Source organism: Procambarus clarkii, chromosome 62, assembly GCF_040958095.1.
Source record: "Procambarus clarkii isolate CNS0578487 chromosome 62, FALCON_Pclarkii_2.0, whole genome shotgun sequence".
Lineage (NCBI taxonomy): Eukaryota > Metazoa > Arthropoda > Malacostraca > Decapoda > Cambaridae > Procambarus > Procambarus clarkii.
The window spans coordinates 20126802-20149301 of record NC_091211.1 but is presented as its reverse complement, the minus strand read 5'-3'; the positions used below and the strand labels follow the sequence as shown (position 1 = coordinate 20149301).

At 49.1% G+C, this 22500-nt stretch overlaps 2 protein-coding genes across 3 annotated transcripts in view; one reads left to right on the top strand and one right to left on the bottom strand.

Annotated features, from left to right (window-relative positions):
• LOC138354344 (uncharacterized) overlaps window positions 1–3074 on the top strand; it is a 3390-nt gene extending 316 nt beyond the window's left edge. The window contains exon 2 of the mRNA XM_069308503.1: window positions 1815–3074. Coding sequence (XP_069164604.1) covers window positions 1815–3074 — 1260 coding nt within the window. The remainder of the gene's footprint in view (window positions 1–1814) is intronic.
• Window positions 1–22500, bottom strand: part of LOC123766495 (ras association domain-containing protein 10) — a 266095-nt gene that overhangs the window by 80980 nt on the left and 162615 nt on the right. The window lies entirely within an intron of this gene.

Genomic DNA, 22500 nt, shown 5'->3' with positions numbered 1-22500 from the left:
TCAACACCAACACAATAGTGTGTAGTTTACCTCCTCCTCCCCTCTCTCCCCCACGACCCTGCCTATACACACGCACGCGCGTGAGCGCCGCACACATATGTACGCATGAACACACACACTTACGCCCACACCCACACACCCCCCCCCCAGCCCACGCCCCGCCCACACCCTGTGGATGGAAGAGGAGACAGAGAGAGAGGGAGGGAGGGACGAATAACTATGGGAAGAAGAAGGAAGGAATAAACAAAGGGGGAGAAGAGCTACTGAGAAATATAGCCACCTTTGTCCTAATGTAGCGATTTGTTTTTTTGTCTTGTTTACCTTGTTGGTTACCATGGTGAGTTGCCATGGTGCGTTGCCATGGTGAGTTGCCATGGTGCGTTGCCATGGTGGGTTGCCATGGTGAGTTGTCATGGTGGGTTGCCATGGTGCGTTGCCATGGTGAGTTGCCATGGTGAGTTGTCATGGTGGGTTGCCATGGTGGGTTGCCATGGTTGGTTGCCATGGTGAGTCGCCATGGTTAGTTGTAATGGTTGGCTGCCATGGTGAGTTGCCATGGATGGTTGCCATGGTTGGTTGTCATGGTTGGTTGCCATGGTGGGTTGCCATGGTTGGTTGCCATGGTGGGTTGCCATGGTTGGTTGCCGTGGTGAGTTGCCATGGTTAGTTGTAATGGTTGGCTGCCATGGTGAGTTGCCATGGTTGGTTGCCATGGTGAGTTGCAATGGTTGGTTGCCGTGGTTGGTTGCCATGGTTGATCTCAACACACGATGGTGAATACTGCCCAACTTGATCTCAGTTCCACCAACTACACACCTGGCAGCCAGCACCCCCACCACTCCCCGCACACACACCTGGCAGCCACCCACCCCTCACCACACACACCTGGCGACCCCCCCCTCTCCACACACACCTGGCCACCCCCCCTAACCCCCACACACACCTGGCCACCCCCCCCCCCCCACACACACACACCTGGTAGAGTCATGGTATATACCTGTCCTGTGTCAACCCCGAATTGACAGTACCAGTTTTAATACTAAGTGTAAATAAGTACATTTCCTGACTGTCATACATAGTACATAATTGCACTTATGGGGGCTGTTACATTCACCTCCCCATTTTTTGGAGGACGGGCTGCCCCTTGAGTCATTACACCAGGCTGGGGGCCGGGAGCTGGAGTCCATTTCCTGGTGCTCGGGTTAACTCGTGGCTCTACGGGGCTCTGTCAGGTGTTTCCTGGCTCTACGGGGCTCTGTCAAGTGTTTCCTAACACCAAGGAGCGTGTTCCTTTGGTGTATTTTTGTGTGTGTTCCTTCACCTGAACTAATTATCGGGCGATGCACCCGCGGGCTTCAGCTCCTGGGCTGTGTTGCATGTGGCTTGGTTCACGCGTTTATTGTTGGATGTTGTTTGGTTCACGCGTTTATTGTCGCATGTTGTTTGGTTCACGCGTTTATTGTCGCATGTTGTTTGGTTCACGCGTCTATTGTCGCATGTTGTTTGGTTCACGCGTCTATTGTCGCATGTTGTTTGGTTCACGCGTCTATTGTCGCATGTTGTTTGGTTCACACGTTTATTTGAAGGTAAAACTGTGCTTGTGCATGTGTGTGTGTGTGTGTGTGTGTGTGTGTGTGTGTGTGTGTGTGTGTGTGTGTGTGTGTGTGTGTGTGTGTGTGTGTGTGTGTGTTTGTGTGTGTGTACTCACCTAGTTGTGCTTGCGGGGTTGAGCGCTGGCTCTTTGGTCCCGCCTCTCAACTGTCAATCAACTGTTACTAACTAATAACTACTTTCCCCCCCCCCCCCAAACACAGACACACCCGGGAAGCAGCCCAGCAGCTAAACCAGCCACAGAGTATCTTAATCCAGCCACAGAGTATCTTAATCCAGCCACAGAGTATCTTAATCCAGCCACAGAGTATCTTAATCCAGCCACAGAGTATCTTAATCCAGCCACAGAGTATCTTAATCCAGCCACAGAGTATCTTAATCCAGCCACAGAGTATCTTAATCCAGCCACAGAGTATCTTAATCCAGCCACAGAGTATCTTAATCCAGCCACAGAGTATCTTAATCCAGCCACAGAGTATCTTAATCCAGTCACAGAGTATCTTAATCCAGTCACAGAGTATCTTAATCCAGCCACAGAGTATCTTAATCCAGCCACAGAGTATCTTAATCCAGCCACAGAGTATCTTAATCCAGCCACAGAGTATCTTAATCCAGCCACAGAGTATCTTAATCCAGCCACAGAGTATCTTAATCCAGCCACAGAGTATCTTAATCCAGCCACAGAGTATCTTAATCCAGCCACAGAGTATCTTAATCCAGCCACAGAGTATCTTAATCCAGCCACAGAGTATCTTAATCCAGCCACAGAGTATCTTAATCCAGTCACAGAGTATCTTAATCCAGTCACAGAGTATCTTAATCTAGCCACAGAGTATCTTAATCCAGCCACAGAGTATCTTAATCCAGCCACAGAGTATCTTAATCCAGCTACAGAGTATCTTAATCCAGCCACAGAGTATCTAAATCCAGCCACAGAGTATCTTAATCCAGGCACAGAGTATCTTAATCCAGGCACAGAGTATCTTAATCCAGCCACAGAGTATCTTAATCCAGCCACAGAGTATCCTAACCCAGCCACAGAGTATCTTACTCCAGCCACAGAGTATCTTAATCCAGCCACAGATTATCTTAATCCAGCCACAGAGTATCTTAATCCAACCTCAGAGTATCTTAATCCAGCCACAGAGTACCTTAATCCAGCCACAGAGTATCTTAATCCAGCCACAGAGTATCCTAACCCAGCCACAGAGTATCTTACTCCAGCCACAGAGTATCTTAATCCAGCCAAAGAGTATCTTAATCCAGCCAAAGAGTATCCTAATCCAGCCACAGAGTATCTTAATCCAGCCACAGAGTACCTTAATCCAGTCACAGATTATCTTAATCCAGCCACAGAGTATCTTAATCCAGCCCCAGAGTATCCTAGCACCTGTCTTCAGACTGCTGCTGTCTTGAATAAGTTGCAATGTTCACTTTTATTTGATTGGCCAATTAGAGGTTAATCGTGTCATTAATAATTCCTATTTACAGCTGGTGATCGTTACGCCTTGGGCAAACGCCCAATTATAACATAAGAGGCTATTAATTACTTGTTTATTTCAATCCATAAATATTGGTATTGAATATATATATATATATATATATATATATATATATATATATATATATATATATATATATATATATATATCATATATTTTTAATCCCAGTTAAATCTTATCAAGTCTTAAGAAAGTTAAGCAAGACTTGCATAGATATCTTTCATGGGATAACATATGTACTTCAAGATAACAAATTTAATCATTCTTTAATATCATTACAGAGAAATAATTACACAAAGAATAATTTAATAACACAGAGAAATCACATTTATCGTGATAAATCAATGAGAAAATCCACACAGAGCCGTGGCGAGGGTTCGAACCCATACGGTGGGTTTAATTGACGGTTGAGAGGCGGGACCAAAGAACCGGAGCTCAACCAATGGATCTTTGACAGTATGTATGAAGGCTCTAGACGTATGTATGAAGTATGTATGATACGTATGTATCTGTATGAAGCTCATCTAGACGGCCCCCATCCACACAATACCCACACGTTAAGCACCTATATTATTTTATTTTCATATTAGCATTTACAAGCAGTTTAGTGTAATTTATCTCTCTAATTCTTTGTGATGTATGGCCTTGTTACGTGGGCATGGGCGCCCGCAGGCTGGCTTGTAGTGGGTAGTGTATGATACACCAGACTGTTGTTGTTGGCGGCTGTATCTGTGCACCAGATGTTGGTGACAGTCCGTTCTGGTGACTGTACACTCTGGTGACAGTTCATTCTGGTGACTGTACACTCTGGTGACAGTCCACTCTGGTGACAGTCCACCCTGGTGACAGTCCACTCTGGTGACAGTCCACCCTGGTGACAGTCCACCCTGGTGACAGTCCACTCTGGTGACAGTCCACTCTGGTGTCAGTCCACCCAGGTGACAGTCCACCCTGGTGACAGTCCGTTCTGGTGACTGTACACTCTGGTGACAGTCCACCCTGGTGACAGTCCACTCTGGTGACAGTCCACTCTGGTGTCAGTCCACCCAGGTGACAGTCCACCCTGGTGACAGTCCACTCTGGTGACAGTCCACCCAGGTGACAGTCCACTCTGGTGACAGTCCACCCTGGTGACAGTCCACCCTGGTGACAGTCCACTCTGGTGTCAGTCCACCCAGGTGACAGTCCACCCTGGTGACAGTCCACTCTGGTGTCAGTCCACCCAGGTGACAGTCCACCCTGGTGACAGTCCACTCTGGTGACAGTCCACCCAGGTGACAGTCCACTCTGGTGACAGTCCACCCTGGTGACAGTCCACCCTGGTGACAGTCCACCATGGTGACAGTCCACGGTAATCATGTACTAGAAAGGTTGTTACAGCTGACAGGGGGGGGTTCTGGGGGTCCTGGGGGGTCCTGGGGGTCCTAGGGGGCCTGGGGGGGGGGCCTGGGGGGTCCTGGGGGGGCCTGGGGGGTCCTGGGGGGGGGCCTGGGGGGTCCTGGGGGGGGCCTGGGGGGGCTGGGGGTCCTGGGGGGTCCTGGGGGTCCTAGGGGGCCTGGGGGGGGCCTGGGGGGTCCTGGGGGGGGCCTGGGGGGTCCTGGGGGGGCCTGGGGGGGCTGGGGGTCCTGGGGGGGACGCTGTATATTTGATTTATCAGGCACTTCAAATGAGTGATGGTTGTTAAGAGAAGCACCCCCTCCCCCCCCCCTTACCCGGTCACATAGTGCTCACCAGTCACTAGGCCGCAGGTGGCCAGCGGGCCAGGCCGCAGGTGGCCAGCGGGCCAGGCCGCAGGTGGCCAGCGGGCCAGGCCGCAGGTGGCCAGCGGGCCAGGCCGCAGGTGGCCAGCGGGCCAGGCCGCAGGTGGCCAGCGGGCCAGGCCGCAGGTGGCCAGCGGGCCAGGCCGCAGGTGGCCAGCGGGCCAGGCCGCAGGTGGCCAGCGGGCCAGGCCGCAGGTGGCCAGCGGGCCAGGCCGCAGGTGGCCAGCGGGCCAGGCCGCAGGTGGCCAGCGGGCCAGGCCGCAGGTGGCCAGCGGGCCAGGCAGCAGGTGGCCAGCGGGCCAGGCCGCAGGTGGCCAGCGGGCCAGGCCGCAGGTGGCCAGTTCTTCCCATGTCGACTTTTTTATAATGTCGGCTTTAGGTGACAGGTTCTTTGAAATGCATAGATTTAGATTTAGATTTTAGATTTAGATTTTTTATTCGGGTAAAGGTACGTACATTGAGTTACATACTTAATGATAGATTTAAAGATAAGAGATAGTACATACAATACCTAAAGCCACTAGTACGCATAGCGTTTCGGGCAAACCCCCATAGTGCTTCTCTTGTCAGATTTCGGGATGGTTCCCCTGTGTCCGGACTCATGCTCTCAGACCCCAGCTAATAATTCTGTACGACAAAGAGTGCTGGGAAGACGGGACACCACGAGCGTAGCTCTCATCCTGTAACTACGCTTAGTTACACACATCCTGTTGACCCGTCATTCCAGCCGAATTTTCAATCACAGAGCAAACTACTGGGAATATGTGTAATCTGAGAGCCTTTACATACATATAATATGTATCTTCTCAAGCCTCACTACCCATAGATGTCCATATCTCGCGGACGGAGACGGTTGGGCTGAGACTACCACCACCATGGAGCCGGTCGGCCGAGCGGACAGCACACTGGACTTGTGATCCTGTGGTCCTGGGTTCGATCCCAGGCGCCGGAGAGAAACATTGGGCAGAGTTTCTTTCACCCTATGCCCCTGTTACCTAGCAGTAAAATAGGTACCTGGGTGTTAGTCAGCTGTCACGGGCTGCTTCCTGGGGGTGGAGGCCTGGTCGAAGAACGGGCCGCGGGGACACTAATGCCCCGAAATCATCTAAAGATAACCTCAAGATAACCACCAGTATTCCCAGCACGCCGCTACCTGCATTCCCAGCCTTCGACCAGCGGCCTGAACGCACATAAAAATGCATTTATTCTCAATAGAATTGCAGTTTATCGCGCATCAATGCAAGAATTCAGAGCACAGCCAAGTTACTCTGGAATCAACAACTCTTCGACCTCAATAATAACTGATCTTGGAGAAAGTTGAGGTCCAGAGGCCACGATGGACTCCAGTCCACAGTCCAGGACTCCAGTTCACAGTCGAGGACTCCAGTCCACAGTTGAGGACTCCAGTCCACAGTCGAGGACTCCAGTTCACAGTCGAGGACTCCAGTCCACAGTTGAGGACTCTAGTCCACAGTCCAGGACTCCAGTCCACAGTCGAGGACTCCAGTCCACAGTCGAGGACTCCAGTCCACAGTCGAGGACTCCAGTCCACAGTCCAGGACTCCAGTTAACATAACCTTCCTCCCAGTCCATGGTGGAGAAGGAAGGGAATTATCAGGGGAAAACGCCCAGCCATTACGACTATATAGCACTGGGAAGGGGTCAGGATAAGGATTTGGGATGGAACGGGGGAAGGGAATGGTGCCCAACCACTTGGACGGTCGGGGATTGAACGCGGACCTGCATGAAGCGAGGCCGTCGCTCTACCGTCCAGCCCAAGTGGTTGGGAGTGAATGAGCAGTGCATGAACCCGCCGCTAGAGAGCAGCACCTCTCATGTGTGACGTCACTCAAGGAGAACATTACTCAACAGTCGCATATGTACTTAGCTAGTTGTGCTTGCGGGGGTTGAGCTCTGGCTCTTTGGTCCCGCCTCTCAACTGTCAATCAACTGGTGTATAGGTTCCTGAGCCTATTGGGTTCTATCATATCTACATTTGAAACTGTGTATGGAGTCAGCCTCCACCACATCACTGCCTAATGCATTCCGTTTACTAACTACTCTGACACTGAAAAAGTTCATTTTAATATCTCTGTGGCTCATTTGGGTACTCAGCTTCCACCTGTGTTCCCTTATGCGTGTACCACCCGTGTTAAATAAACCATCCCTGTCAGTTCCCCTGAGAATTTTGTATGTGGTGATCATGTCTCTCCGGGGTCTTGTCTTCCAGCGACGTGAGGTGCAGTTTCCTCAGTCTTTCCTCGTAACTCATGCCTCTTAGTTCTGGGACTAGCCTAGTGGCATACCTCTGAACGTTTTCCAGCATCGTCTTGTGCTTGACAAGGTACGGGCTCCATGCTGGGGCCGCATACTCCAGGATTGGTCTTACATATGTGGTATACAAGGTTCTGAATGATGCCTTACACAGGTTCCTGAAGGCAGTTCTGATGTTAGCCAGCCTCGCATATGCCGCTGATGTTATTCTTTTGATGTAGACTTCAGAAGACAGGTTTGAAGTGATATAAATTCCTAAATCTTTCTCTCTTTCCGTTTCATGAAGGACTTCATCTCCTATTCGGTATCCAGTGTCTGGCCTCCTATTTCCTCGTCCTAGTTTCATTACCTTACATTTACTCGGGTTGAACTTTAGTAGCCATTTGTTGGACCATTCATTCAGTTTAGGTCATCTTGTAGCCTCCTACTATCTTCTTCTGCCTTAATCCTCCTCATAATTTTTGCATCATCAGCAAACAATGAGAGGAACGAGTCTATACCCTCTGGGAGATCATTTACATATATCAGAAACAGTATAGGGCCAAGGACTGAACCCTGCGGGACTCCACTGGTGACGCCTCGCCACTCCGAGACCTCACACTGACTCGCTGTCTTCTGCTGCTTAGGTACTCCCTTATCCAGTTGTCTACGATATCATAGAGAATATATTTTCAATGCAATATAACAACAGTACATATATTTATACATATTATTACTCTTAAGTAATTTCAAAAGGAAATATATGGATAAGCTCGAGAAATAGAAGTCAATGCACTACCTGCCCAGGTCAAGGAAAGGCGGGGCTAATGAGCTAATACTCAACCCTGGAAGAACATCCATATTGAATAAATCAACGCGAGTACGCGCACACCAGACGTCCTTAAGCTACAAGGCAGAGCCCAAGAACTAGAGCCCAATCCCCACGAACGACAAATGAAACCCAACAAATACACAACAGCAAAAATCAGGCCAAGAGCCTCATTACAGCAGAAGAACGAGAAGACAGTCGTAACAGTTGGGCACAGTTGTCTTAGACTGTCAATGCAGCTGAGAGGGAACTATCAGCAGGAAGCGCCAAGCTGTTTATTATTATTATTATTTTCTACCACAGACGTGGCCAGACATTTACAATGCTAACCAGCATATATACATTTTCTTCTGTCCTCCATGGACAGGGTGAGAGATTTGTCAAACACACAGTTCAGGGATTTATTGAACAATCAACCACAGAAGGTGATTGTATAGTGCTTTTAAAATGCTAGGCTAAGCTACATACGCTTAGCCTATCTTGAGGTTATCTTGAGATGATTTCGGGGCTTTTTAGTGTCCCCGCGGCCCGGTCCTCGACCAGGCCTCCACCCCCAGGAAGCAGCCCGTGACAGTTGACTAACACCCAGGTACCTATTTTACTGCTAGGTAACAGGGGCATAGGGTGAAAGAAACTATGCCCATTGTTTCTCGCCGGCGCCTGGGATCGAACCCAGGACCACAGGATCATAAGTCCAGCGTGCTGTCCGCTCGGCTACATACGTAAAATACATAGATACACAGATTTATGTATGCTACATAAAGTGTTTGATGTGTCTTTTGCCGCCAAGCTGTGGCGGGGGAGTTAATCCCATCAGGAAATGAACGAATCCTACTACCAGAAGGATCAGATTCCTCCGACAACAGCTGACAGTGGTCAGCTGTTGTCGACGCTTGTGGGTCTTCCCGCTTATGGCGCTCGGGTCGCTCTCTCCCTCCATCAAAACCGCCTAAATTAATAAATTACGCCATGCGCCTCTTATGTCTTAATAGGGGAAAATGCTACCGTAAGACTGTCACGTAATGGTCGCTTAGGCGTTACGCTGGAGTGGTTTGGAAGATAACGAGGCTATCAAGGACGTGGTCGTAACGGGAAGAATGTTAGCAATATGGCGGCTGATCTGGGGCCAGATTCAGGAAGCAGGTAGGCAAGCACTTACGAACACAGGGGGCCAGTTTCAGGAAGCAGTTACGCAAGCACTTACGAACACAGGGGGCTAGATTCACGAAGCAGTTACGCAAGCACTTACGAATACAGGGGTCAGATTCACGAAGCAGTTACGCAAGCACTTATGAACACCTGGGGCCAGATTCAGGAAGCAGTTACGAAAGCACTTACAAACGTGTACATCTTTCCTCAATCTTTGACGGCTTTGGTTACATTTATTAAACAGTTTACAAGCATGAAAACTTGCCAAACAACTGTTGTTATTGTTATAAACAGCCTCCTGGTGCTTCGGAGCTCATTAACTGTTTAATAATTGTAAACAAAGCCGCCAAAGATTGAGAAAAGATGTACAGGTTTGTAAGTGCTTGCGTAAGTGCTTTCGTGAATCTGGCTCCTGGTGTGCGAGCACCTCAGGTAGCATTCATTAACTACTTGAGTCACCTTACGAAACCTGTACATCTTTCTTGAATCACAGCGACTTAGTTATTTAAGATCGCTGTGAGATTGTTTATAACAATAATAACCTTGGGTTGTGAAGTTGTGAAGGACGCAAACTGTTTAATAAATGAACAAATCCACAAGGGCCGTGCCGAGGATTCGAACCTACGTCCGAGAGCATCCCAGACGCTGCCTTAATCGACTGAGCTATGACATGGTAAAAGAATTGCAACCAGATATTCTACTGAATTTACTTGTTTAATAAACGCTGGTAAAGTCGCCATAATAGAGAAAAGATGCACAGGTTTCGCTAGTGGACATGCTTGAGGAATCCTGACCCCAGGAGTGGCAGGACCTTCATTACCCAGTGCTGGCTTTGCAGGGTAACCCGAGCCCGGAGGGGGCATGCCTGAGGCTTCAGATTAGTTGCATCAACAACAACAGTTTAGTTGTACAGGGTTGTGTAGAACTCGCTCACAGGATGGCATGTGCTTACCTCCACGTACCGTACTTAGCGATGTGTTTACCGGGAATGGGCTTCAGCTCTTGGGCCCCAGCTTTTAGTTTCCGGTTGGCTAGTGTAATGACTGGACCATTGGGGGTACTTGGTGGTGGGAGAGGTGGTGGAGGGCTGCCTCTCCCACCTTGGGCTAGCACCTTACTGCTTGTGGAAGAGCTTACTGCTTGTGGAAGAGCTTACTGCTTGTGGAAGAGCTTACTGCTTGTGGAAGAGCTTACTGCTCTTCCCTTCCGTCTTGCCCAGCTATGATCAGCCAATCTCTTCCATCTCTCTTCCAACCTTGTGGAGGAGGAGAGCGGAGGTGGTAGGAGAGGAGGAGAGGAGGAGGAGAAGAAGGAGAAGGTGAAGGAGGAGGTAGTAGAGGAGGAGGCACTCAAATACCATAACCTAAAGACAATAAAGACTATGACAAGTGGCACTCAAGCGGCAACCAAGTCCCCCCCCCCCCCCCCGCACTCATCACAACCCCAACCCGCCACACAATGGTCTCGGTGAGGCGGGACCAAAGAGCCAGAGCTCAACCCCTGCAAGCACACCTAGGTGAGTACGCCCCTCACCCGTGACAGGCTGTCCTCTCAAACTATACTACAGCCTGACAGCCTCACGCTATTGGCCAGGCGCCGCCACGGCCTCAACCAACCGGAAACAGGCTTACGAAGTCATGGACCACCTTCCGTTCTTCTCTGGTTAGATTTGGTCCTCTTGAAGCGGGACGGGACTGGAGGAGTAGCTATGAGGCAAGTCACTCGTGAGTCCCACTTGAACCCAGAGAATGAGGGGAATATAAAGGTAAGAGCAACTAGGAGTGATAGGAAGTCACCTGAAATATGGGGGCCGGTCCTTCAAGCGGCCACACGAGAGGGTATTGTCGTGTTCCGGACACTAACCAAGCCCCCACCCACCCCTGTTCCTACCTTGCCTCCCTCCATCCCTCCCTCTCCTCACAGCTCCTACATCTCCCTCCCTTCCTGTCTGCCTCCATCCCTCATTTTACTAACCACCACAGCAGCCGGAAGTTCCTTCCTGGTGACGCACAACGATGGTTCCTTCTAGGTGAGGCCAGCCTGGTTGATCAGTCCAGCAACCAGGAGACCTGGTCGACGACTGGGCCGCGGGGACGCTAAGCCCTGGAAGCACCTCAAGGTAACCTCAAGGTAAGGTAGGCCACACAATATTCATCCATCTTCTACCTTCTAGGAAGTTATTTTTCACAATGCACCTTGCTCTAGAACCTATTCGTCCCCTTAAACTCGACCCCTATTCATTGCAGGTGACTGTCTATCACTCCTAGTTGCTCTTACCTTCCAAAACTAGGATTGCACCTGTGTCTGACGCCAGACACAGGTACAATCCAATCATTACTGACAGTCAGAATGCATGACGCGCGGAATTCATCTCATATTGCCTCTCCATGACTCCGTGACTCAGCTGATGAATCAGCCATACTATTATGATGTAAGAGAACAAAGTGGATTACACCTTTAGGGGTTCGTGCCAGCAGCCTCAGCGCAATAACACACGAATAGCTTCACAATCTCCAGTGAGCTCGAGTTGAACTGATCCACCGCCCGTCACCCCTATCATACAGGAAGACCCACTAGGAAGAGGACTACAGCGCCGGCTTGGAGGTCCTCAGGCTCCTAGAGGCCTAGCCGAAGGCACCGAGGCTGCAGAAACCATCGAACCATCTTGCGGACCGCCACAGCCTCGCCATACGCTACCGTCGTACAGCAACTTACCCCACACGACCAGGAAGAACAGAGAAATAGAAGCATAGTCAAATCCACCTTGTACCGTGAGCCTCCATGTTGACGGCAGGGACATGACATCATTGTCCCCTACACCAGAAGCGGGACAAACTCCAGCCTGTACCGTGGTCCAGCACAGCCACGGCAGGGGAAAGAATGATCCAGAACAGACTGGAATGGAGAATTGGAACCCCCTCCACCGCCACCGGGGCTCGAACAGCCAACTACATCTGAGTTTGTCTTCAGCCACACAAATGCTAAACTCCTTATCTTCCTTGACTCTCAATAAAGATCCGAACTGGCAGACTTGCAAGATTCCTTACACTCCTGGAAAAGAGGGGGGGGGGGGGTGCCAGGGGTATAAAAGGTGGGGTAACATCAGTAACAAAAGCCGTGACATTATTCTAGCTCAGAAGAGCCACATTACCTGTAGTTTACCTGTAGTCAGTAACGAGAGTTTCCTTACCCTAAGCCCGGCTTGGAGCCAGGTGAGTCCTGTGGGAACTGTGTGTGTGTGTAGGGGGGGGGGGGGGTTCAGCCCTCACGTGTGGTGGGGGGGGGGTCACTGCCCCCCACAATGGTGTGGGGTCCCAACATTTCCATAATCTGGATCACCGGAAGATTCGACCTGACGGCCTCGTATTTTTTCAGCTTTTTAAAGTCTCAGTTGGGTAGCAGTTATAGGTAAAAGTGCGGCAGCCTAGCACTTTTGAGGGCCCAAGTTCGAATCCACGATGATCCAAGTGAATAACACACACACACACACACACACACCTACACCCACACATACACCCCCCCACACACAAACACATACACCCCCCCCCACACACACACACCTACACCCACACATACACCCCCCCACACACACACACACACACCTACACCCACACATACACCCCCCCCACACACACACATACACCCCCCCACACACACACACACACCTACACCCACACATACACCCACCCACACACACACACATACACCCCCCCCCACACACACACACACCTTGCAAGTTCTGACACCTGACCCACAGGTGTTCCCACGGGGGTTGCCACCAACCAATCACCACCCCCCCCCTACACTCCCCCACCTGCACCACCCACCTACGAGCTCTCCTACACAGGGAAACACACACACACAGGGGCGCCACCTATCCCCCACCACCCAGGGGAGGGGGGGGGATAGGTGAGGACGCGGCAGGAAAGTCTGACAAGTTAACAAGTTGCACAATTGACGAGACAAAGTATGAGGTTCCCACACTCATGGGGGGGGGGGTGAGGGGGTTAGGGGGGGGGGTGAGAGGGGTTTAAACCCCCACGACGGGAAGCAGAGGCTCCCCCGTCCCCCCTCATTCCCCCCCCCCCATCACTCTCTACCACAACTTATGGTTTATATAGATCTGTGACACACTACACCCTGTAACCCGACTGAACTTAATTGGTGAATCAAGAGTCCTCAGCGGTTACCATGGAGACACCTACCCTCCCAGGGTACAGATGCCCCTGGGAGGGTACAGACGTCCCTGGGAGGGTACAGACGCCCCTGGGAGGGTACAGACGTCCCTGGGAGGGTACAGACGTCCCTGGGAGGGTACAGACGTCCCTGGGAGGGTACAGACGTCCCTGGGAGGGTACAGACGTCCCTGGGAGGGTACAGACGTCCCTGGGAGGGTACAGACGTCCCTGGGAGGATACAGACGTCCCTGGGAGGATACAGACGTCCCTGGGAGGATACAGACGTCCCTGGAAGGGTACAGACGTCCCTGGGAGGGTACAGACGTCCCTGGGAGGGTACAGACGTCCCTGGGAGGGTACAGACGTCCCTGGGAGGGTACAGACGTCCCTGGGAAGGTACAGATGCCCCTGGGAGAGTACAGAGGCCTCTGGGAGGGTACAGACGTCACTGGGAGGTTACAGACGTCACTGGGAGATTACAGACGTCCCTGGGAGGGTACAGATGCCCCTAGGAGGGAACAGACGTCCCTGGGAGGTTACAGACGTCCCTGGGAGGGTACAGATGCCCCTGGGAGGTTACAGACGTCCCTGGGAGGTTACAGACGTCCCTGGGAGGGTACAGATGCCCCTAGGAGGGAACAGACGTCCCTAGGAGGTTACAGACGTCCCTGGGAGGTTACAGACGTCCCTGGGAGGTTACAGACGTCCCTGGGAGGTTACAGATGCCCCTGGGAGGTTACAGATGCCCCTGGGAGGGGTACAGAGGCATATATATATATATATATATATATATATATATATATATATATATATATATGTATATATATATATATATATATATATATATATATATATATATATATATATATATATATATATATATATATATATATATATATATACCTGGAGCATACAAAAAGCGGGTTCTGAGAGTTCTACTCCCCAAGCTCGGCCCGAGGCCAGGCTAGACTTGTGAGAGCTTGGTCCACCAGGCTGTTGCGTAGAGCGGCCCGCAGGCCCACATGTCTACTTCAACCCGGTTGGTCCGGCACTTCTTGCAAGAACCTATCCAAGTGCCTCTTGAATACATCCACCTTCGTTCCGGCAATATTTCTTATGCTCGCTGGGAGGACGTTGAACAACCGCGGACCTCTGATGTTTATACAGTGTTCTCTGATTGTGCCTATGGCACCCCTGCTCTTCACTGGACCTCTGATGTTTATACAGTGTTCTCTGATTGTGCCTATGGCACCCCTGCTCTTCACTGGACCTCTGATGTTTATACAGTGTTCTCTGATTGTGCCTATGGCACCTGTGCTCTTCACTGGACCTCTGATGTTTATACAGTGTTCTCTGATTGTGCCTATGGCACCCCTGCTCTTCACTGGACCTCTGATGTTTATACAGTGTTCTCTGATTGTGCCTATGGCACCTCTGCTCTTCACTGATTCTATTCTACATTTTCTTCCATATCTTTCGCTCCAGTACGTTACGGAGGAAGTAGTACACCTTGGGTGTGAGAGCCTTAGATGACTGGCTTACCCCCTACCCATCCCCCCAACTCTTCCCCCACTCCTCCCCCTCACCCCCACCTCCCCCCCCCCATCGTGCCAACCATGGACACTGACGAGGCAGCGACACTTCCTACCAAGGCGTTGAGAAAGACCTCTCCTAGACCTGCTAATTGCTCGGAATTACACTGTTGACATGTTTACTCCTCAAGAACTACCCCCCCCCCCCTACACCAGAACTACTCTTGGCCCATCTCACAAGGTTGTCTTAACTAGGGGGGTGGGGGGAAGGGGGATATATGGTTAAATTAAGGGTAAACAAAGGGGGTTAGGGGGGGTTTAGGGGTAATTATTGCTGAGCAGAGGCATGCAGAGCGCCACATGTGGCAACACTCAGCGTGGGAATCTTGGTGGAAATGTTCTCACGCTCGCCTCAACCCTCTCTGTCTTTGCTCAATTTCACACGAGTTTCCTCCCCCCACCCCCCACTCTACCCCACCTTCCCTACCCCTACCCCTCCTCCCTTCCCCAGGGAGGGGGACGCCAGAGCAGGTGGCTGGTGAGAGGAGGAGGGGGGAGGGAAAGGGGGAGAGTCTCCTACTGCTTGCTTCCTCCCCCCTCTCCCCCAGCCCCCCTCCTCCCCCTTACCGTGCACCTGCACAAATATGCATTCACAAAGGGGCGAATACACCCGCACGCGCGCGCGGGCACACTTGCACAGTCATATTAGTACACAAATACACTTTACAGATGCAAATGATAACACACACACACACGCACACACACACACACACACGCGCACACACACACACATACACACACACACACACACACACACACACACACACACACACACACACACACACACACACACACACACACACACACACACACACACACACAACCAGCGGTTGTCTAATGTAATGACATATAATGGTTGGGGTCAAAGAGCTAGAGCTCGATCCTGCAAACACAAATAATAAATACACACACACACCCTAGCATAAGTCTTGCACGGACCCCCTGCTTGCAACACCACCCCACATTATATATATATATATATATATATATATATATATATATATATATATATATATATATATATATATATATATATATATATATATATATATGTCGTACCTAGTAGCCAGAACGTCGTACTCAGCCTACTATGCAAGGCCCGATTTGCCTAATAAGCCAAGTTTCCCTGAATTATTATATTTTCTCTAATTTTTTTCTTATGAAATGATAAAGCTACCCATTTCATTATGTATGAGGTCAATTTTTTTTTATTGGAGTTAAAATTAACGTAGATATATGACCGAACCTAACCGACCCTACCTAACCTAACCTAACCTATCTTTATAGGTTAGGTTAGGTTAGGTAGCCGAAAAAGTTAGGTTAGGTTAGGTTAGGTAGGTTAGGTAGTCGAAAAACAATTATTTCATGAAAACTTGGCTTATTAGGCAAATCGGGCCTTGCATAGTAGGCTGACAAGTGCGTTCTGGCTACTAGGTACGACATATATATATATATATATATATATATATATATATATATATATATATATATATATATATATATATATATATATATATATATATATATATATATATATATATTCGAACAAGTCTGAATGGTCCCCAGGACTATATGCAACTGAAAGCTCACACCCCAGAAGTGACTCGAACCCATACTGCCAGAAGCACATTGCAACTGGTGTGTACAGGACACCTTAATCCACTCGACCATCACGACCGGTCAAAAGCTGATGGGGTACCTGGTACCTTACCCACTTGACCATCAGTGACCGTACAAAAGACGATGGTAGGCGAGGCTATTTCCCCCATCACAGCCGGCCTAGAGCCTTGTATAAGTGTAGCTGTATGTTCCGTTTTTCCTCAGTTTTTCTGACTGTTTTTTTTTGCTTTAGCTGATGAGTCCTCAATGTTTTTTGATCCTGTTGTAATAATTACGACTCCCCCCAAACACCTCCTTCCTGGTGGCTCCACCACACCCTCCAGTTGGGTCCCTGCCCTTCCCTGGAGGTCATGCCTCTCCAGGTATTAAACCCACCACAGGAGGCTCTAATTCATACAAGTTACAGCCCCGCTCCTGTGCCAGGTAAGTCCACTACGGGCTCACCATAGTCCGTGCTACTTGTTACAGGCCCGCTCCTGTGCCAGGTAAGTCCACTGCGGGCTCACCATAGTCCGTGCTACTTGTTACAGCCCCGCTCCTGTGCCAGGTAAGTCCACTACGGGCTCACCATAGCCCGTGCTACTTGTTACAGGCCCGCTCCTGTGCCAGGTAAGTCCACTACGGGCTCACCATAGTCCGTGCTACTTGTTACAGCCCCGCTCCTGTGCCAGGTAAGTCCACTACGGGCTCACCATAGCCCGTGCTACTTGTTACAGCCCCGCTCCTGTGCCAGGTAAGTCCACTACGGGCTCACCATAGCCCGTGCTACTTGTTACAGCCCCGCTCCTGTGCCAGGTAAGTCCACTACGGGCTCACCATAGCCCGTGCTACTTGTTACAGCCCCGCTCCTGTGCCAGGTAAGTCCACTACGGGCTCACCATAGCCAGGGATTACCTGTGTGCTAGCCAGGGATTACCTGTGTGCTAGCCAGGGATTACCTGTGTGCTAGCCAGGGATTACCTGTGTGCTAGCCAGGGATTACCTGTGTGCTAGCCAGGGATTACCTGTGTGCTAGCCAGGGATTACCTGTGTGCTAGCCAGGGATTACCTGTGTGCTAGCCAGGAATTACCTGTGTGCTAGCCAGGGATTACCTGTGTGCTAGCCAGGGATTACCTGTGTGCTTGTTAGGGATTACCTGTGTACTTGCTAGGGATTAATCAAGCACCTGTGTGCTTAATTACTCTCCTGAAGCACTTTACTAACACGATACAAATCTTACTCAAGTCTCTTGGTAATCTTTCTCAAACAATCCACATATTTCTACTTATTTTAAGTACACAAATGGTAAGATATCCCTTTTAATCGCTAAGATATTTCCAAAGGCATTAGATAGCGATAAAGTTCCGCATTGACACATGCGGTTTGATAAGTTAATTGGACAAAATTTGACTTGAATTAATCACCGAACAATACAAAAAAGTAGAGTATTAAACTAGGATCCGAAGGTTTAGAACGGAGCGTAAAATGAAACCAAATACACCATTACGTAAATATACACAGGCAATGATGTATATACGTGTATACGAGGCTATACACACCAGACTTACGAGGCTATACACACCAGACTTACGAGGCTATACACACCAGACTTACGAGGCTATACACACCAGACTTACGAGGCTATACACACCAGACTTACGAGGCTATACACACCAGACTTACGAGGCTATACACACCAGACTTACGAGGCTATACACACCAGACTTACGAGGCTATACACACCAGACTTTCGAGGCTATACACACCAGACTTACGAGGCTATACACACCAGACTTACGAGGCTATACACACCAGACTTACGAGGCTATACACACCAGACGTACGAGGCTATACACACCAGACGTACGAGGCTATACACACCAGACTTACGAGGCTATACACACCAGACTTACGAGGCTATACACCTGACTGGGTGTATAGCCTCCGCTTAAAGATAATATACAAGATATACGACCGACACCCACAGCCGCAGTTCAGTGTATTATAAGATTAGTAGCAAGGTTTAACATTGTAACCTGATGTTACTAAAATATTACATTAATACACATGTTAATTTCTCCAGGCTTATATCGGGTGAAATCTTGTTGTTGTTTTAGATTCAGCTACTCAGAACAAAAGTTGCAAGTAGCACGGGCTATGGTGAGCCCGTAGTGGATTTACCTGCCACAGGAGCGGGGCTGTGTATGTGTCCGAAATCTCGTGTTTACTGGTTGTATTATACAACCCAGTAGGGTTCTCTTGGTTGGTGTATCACCAGTAGGAAATTACAATATCAGATTACATGAGTAATGGCCAATTACTGAGTAATGAGGACCCGATACATCAAATACAAACATTTAAATTACCCAACCCAACCTCACCTAACCTCACCTCACCTAGCCTAGCCTAGCCTCACCTCACCTCACCTAGCCTAGCCTAGCCTAACCTAACCTCACCTCACCTCACCTAGCCTAGCCTAGCCTAGCCTAGCCTAGCCTAGCCTCACCTCACCTCACCTAGCCTAGCCTAGCCTAACCTAACCTCACCTCACCTAGCCTAGCCTAGCCTAGCCTAGCCTAGCCTAGCCTAACCTCACCTAGCCTAGCCTAGCCTAGCCTAACCTAACCTAACCTAAAAGAGACAAGAGGAAACTCATTCACGCATCAAAACCACTTTGAGGATCACGTTAAAATGTAATGCAATGTATAGCATACTAGAGTGAGATACATGGAAGAAAATGCTATATACAATGCTGTATACAATGCTGTATACAATGCTGTATACAATGCTGTATCAAAATACAACCCTGATACCCTTGAAAAATCAAGGGAGTCAAAAGAGAATCAGAGACAACAGTGTAAACATGGAAGGTCTGCAACGCGTCACAGTCATGTCGTGGCGCAGTGGTCTAAGGCGTGTGCTTGGGAGTATACCCAGACCACAGGTTCGAATCCTCCTCACGGCTCCCAACTGATTGTCTCACCCCCTTCACAGTCCTCACAGCAAAGATAACTAAATGTCGCTGAACTTGAAAAGTTCTCACAGAAGTTAAGGCATCGGGAAGTATGTTATCTTGAGATGCTTTCGGGGCTTAGCGTCCCAGCGGCCCGGTCCTTGACCAGGTCTCCTTTTTTGTTACACATCCCCAGGAAGCAGCAGCCCGTAGCAGCTGTCTAACTCCCAGGTACCTATTTACTGCTAGGTGAACACGAGCATCAGGGTGAAAGAAACCACAACCATCCCCACCACAACCAGCCCCACCACAACCAGCCCCACCACAACAACCACTCCTGAAGCATGGCGGCAAGCTACCCACACTAGCACACGAGGGCTTAAGATAGCAATAAACTCGATATTGCTGAAGATAGCAATAATAAATAGCATTGCAATAGAAGATTGCAATGCAATGGAGGCCTGGTCGACGACCGGGCCGCGGGGACGCTAAGCCCCGGAAGCACCTCAAGGTATACACAACATATGCGCCACCGCTAACTTCCTTAACACAAAGCTTGGGTTGCAAATTGGGGAAATAAGTTGTAGCAACGTTGGTAGAGTCGTAAATTTACACCGCAAGCAACTCATAAAGAAACCTAAGGCGTCACGCCCAAGAGGTCTTCTGTTGCTTAAGGTGGACCAAGTAGAGGGGGGGACACTGTATGATGGACACGTGATTGGTGATTGATAAAGATTAGGCCACCCAGGCGGTGGCACGGGCATGAATAGCCCCGTAATCCGAAGATGTAATATCATTCACAACAGAAGATTGAAACTAGTTCTAGGGATTTATTGATAGAAAAGACAATGGACTAGACAGTGGCTCTCAAGATAATCTTCCAGGAACGTTAACAACCCATTTGCGATGATCCACAACTCCTCCAATCACTGGCGACGTGTGACGACGGATTGTACGATTGGATCGTACGTCGTATTTCAGCAACGCATCACCAGGTGACGTTTCCAAGACGTGGGATCCACGGAATTGGATTTGCTGGGATTAGGTCCTTATATCCATGAGGATAAAGATGAGATCTGCCATCAAATGCAGTGAGGAATCTACCATTTTCAACCTGTTAGCTAAGATCACACATATGTATTTACATATACATGTATTCACATATAAACACACACACAATCGACTTGAGAATGGTCCAGGACGGACCGAAACGTCGTCGTCCCTTCACCTTCTAGTGTGTGGTCTGGTCAACACACACATACACACACACACACACACATACACACATGTATTCACATACACACACACACACTCACATGTATTCACATACACACACACACACATGTATTCACATACACACACACACATACACACACACACACACATACACACACACACACACATACACACATGTATTCACATACACACACACACACACTCTCTCTCGTTTCTTTCCCTATCTTTCAATTCCATCTTCATCAGTGTATCATCACATCTGGCGGTCATCTATCACCATTTGCTTGTCTCTCCTCCTCACTATCTCTCTCTGAGGCTTCACGACCACCTCCAGCTCCCATGGCTCTCTCACCTCTCCCTTCCCTCACCTATCCCTCCCTCACCTCTCCCTCCCTCACCTCTCCCTCCTCTCACCTACCTATCCCTCCCCACCTCAAGCACTATCCACCTCCCCTATCCCATACCTTAACCCCTACCCATTGCCACTCTCCCAACGCTGCTTTTCTTACACGAACAAGAGCAAAAGTCTAATTGATTCTGCATTGAACTACTTATTAATCTGGCAATACGGGCATGCGCGCGCGCACACACACACACACACACACACACACACACACACACACACACACACACACACACACACACACACACACACACACACACACACACACCAGTAGGCTCAGGAATCTGTACACCAGTTGATTGACGGTTGAGATGCGGGACCAAAGAGCCAGAGCTCAACCCCCGCAAGCACAATTAGGTGAGTACACACAAAATTAATTCATCCCATATGCCTTATTATATATATAAATACATACACCTGAAGCATACCTGGAGAGGATATCAAGAGTCCTTCTACCCGACCAAAAATCCTCCCCTCCTTACTCCAATTCTTTCTATTTTTCCTTTCCCCTTCTTTCATCTATCCACCTTCCCCCCCCCCCCCCCCTATTCCGCAGGATCACGCGCGGCAGAGGACGATGACCTGGAGGATAGGGGGGATAGGGGGGGATGGGGTTAGACCACACATACGCTCAAATACGCTCCAGTCCCCCACTAGTGAGCCTTAGTACGCACCCCCCCCCCCACACACCCCACAAGTTACGTACAAAAAATATACGCATTCCTAAGAAACGTTCCTGAGAGTTACGCGAAGAAGTTACGTAACGCAAAAGTTACGAAAGTTACGCAGAAAGACACCTTCCCTGAGAGAAAGTTACGCAGAAAGACACCTTCCCTGAGAGAAAGTTACGCAAAAAGACACCTTCCCTGAGAGAAAGTTACGCAGAAAGACACATTCCAGAGAGAAAGTTACGCAAAAAGACACATTCCAGAGAGAAAGTTACGCAAAAAGACACATTCCAGAGAGAAAGTTACGCAAAAAGACACATTCCAGAGAGAAAGTTACGCAAAAAGACACATTCCAGAGAGAAAGTTACGCAGAAAGACACATTCCAGAGAGAAAGTTACGCAAAAAGACACATTCCAGAGAGAAAGTTACGCAAAAAGACACATTCCAGAGAGAAAGTTACGCAAAAAACCCACACATTCCAGAGAGAAATTCTCTGGAAAACACACATTCCAAACCCTATAAGAATAGCAACCCGTTCTCGCACTTTCGTATAGTCAATATTGACTTATTAAATACGTGCATATGTGACATACTAAACATACTAGTATACCTTGAAAAGCTTCATAGAAAACACCGACCTTACCTAACCTTCTTAGTATGTTAAGATAAGCATCTTATTGCTTCGTAATTACAATTATTACTTAACCTATTATAGGTATAGGTTAAGTAATAATTGTACCTATTATAGGTATAGGTTAAGTAATA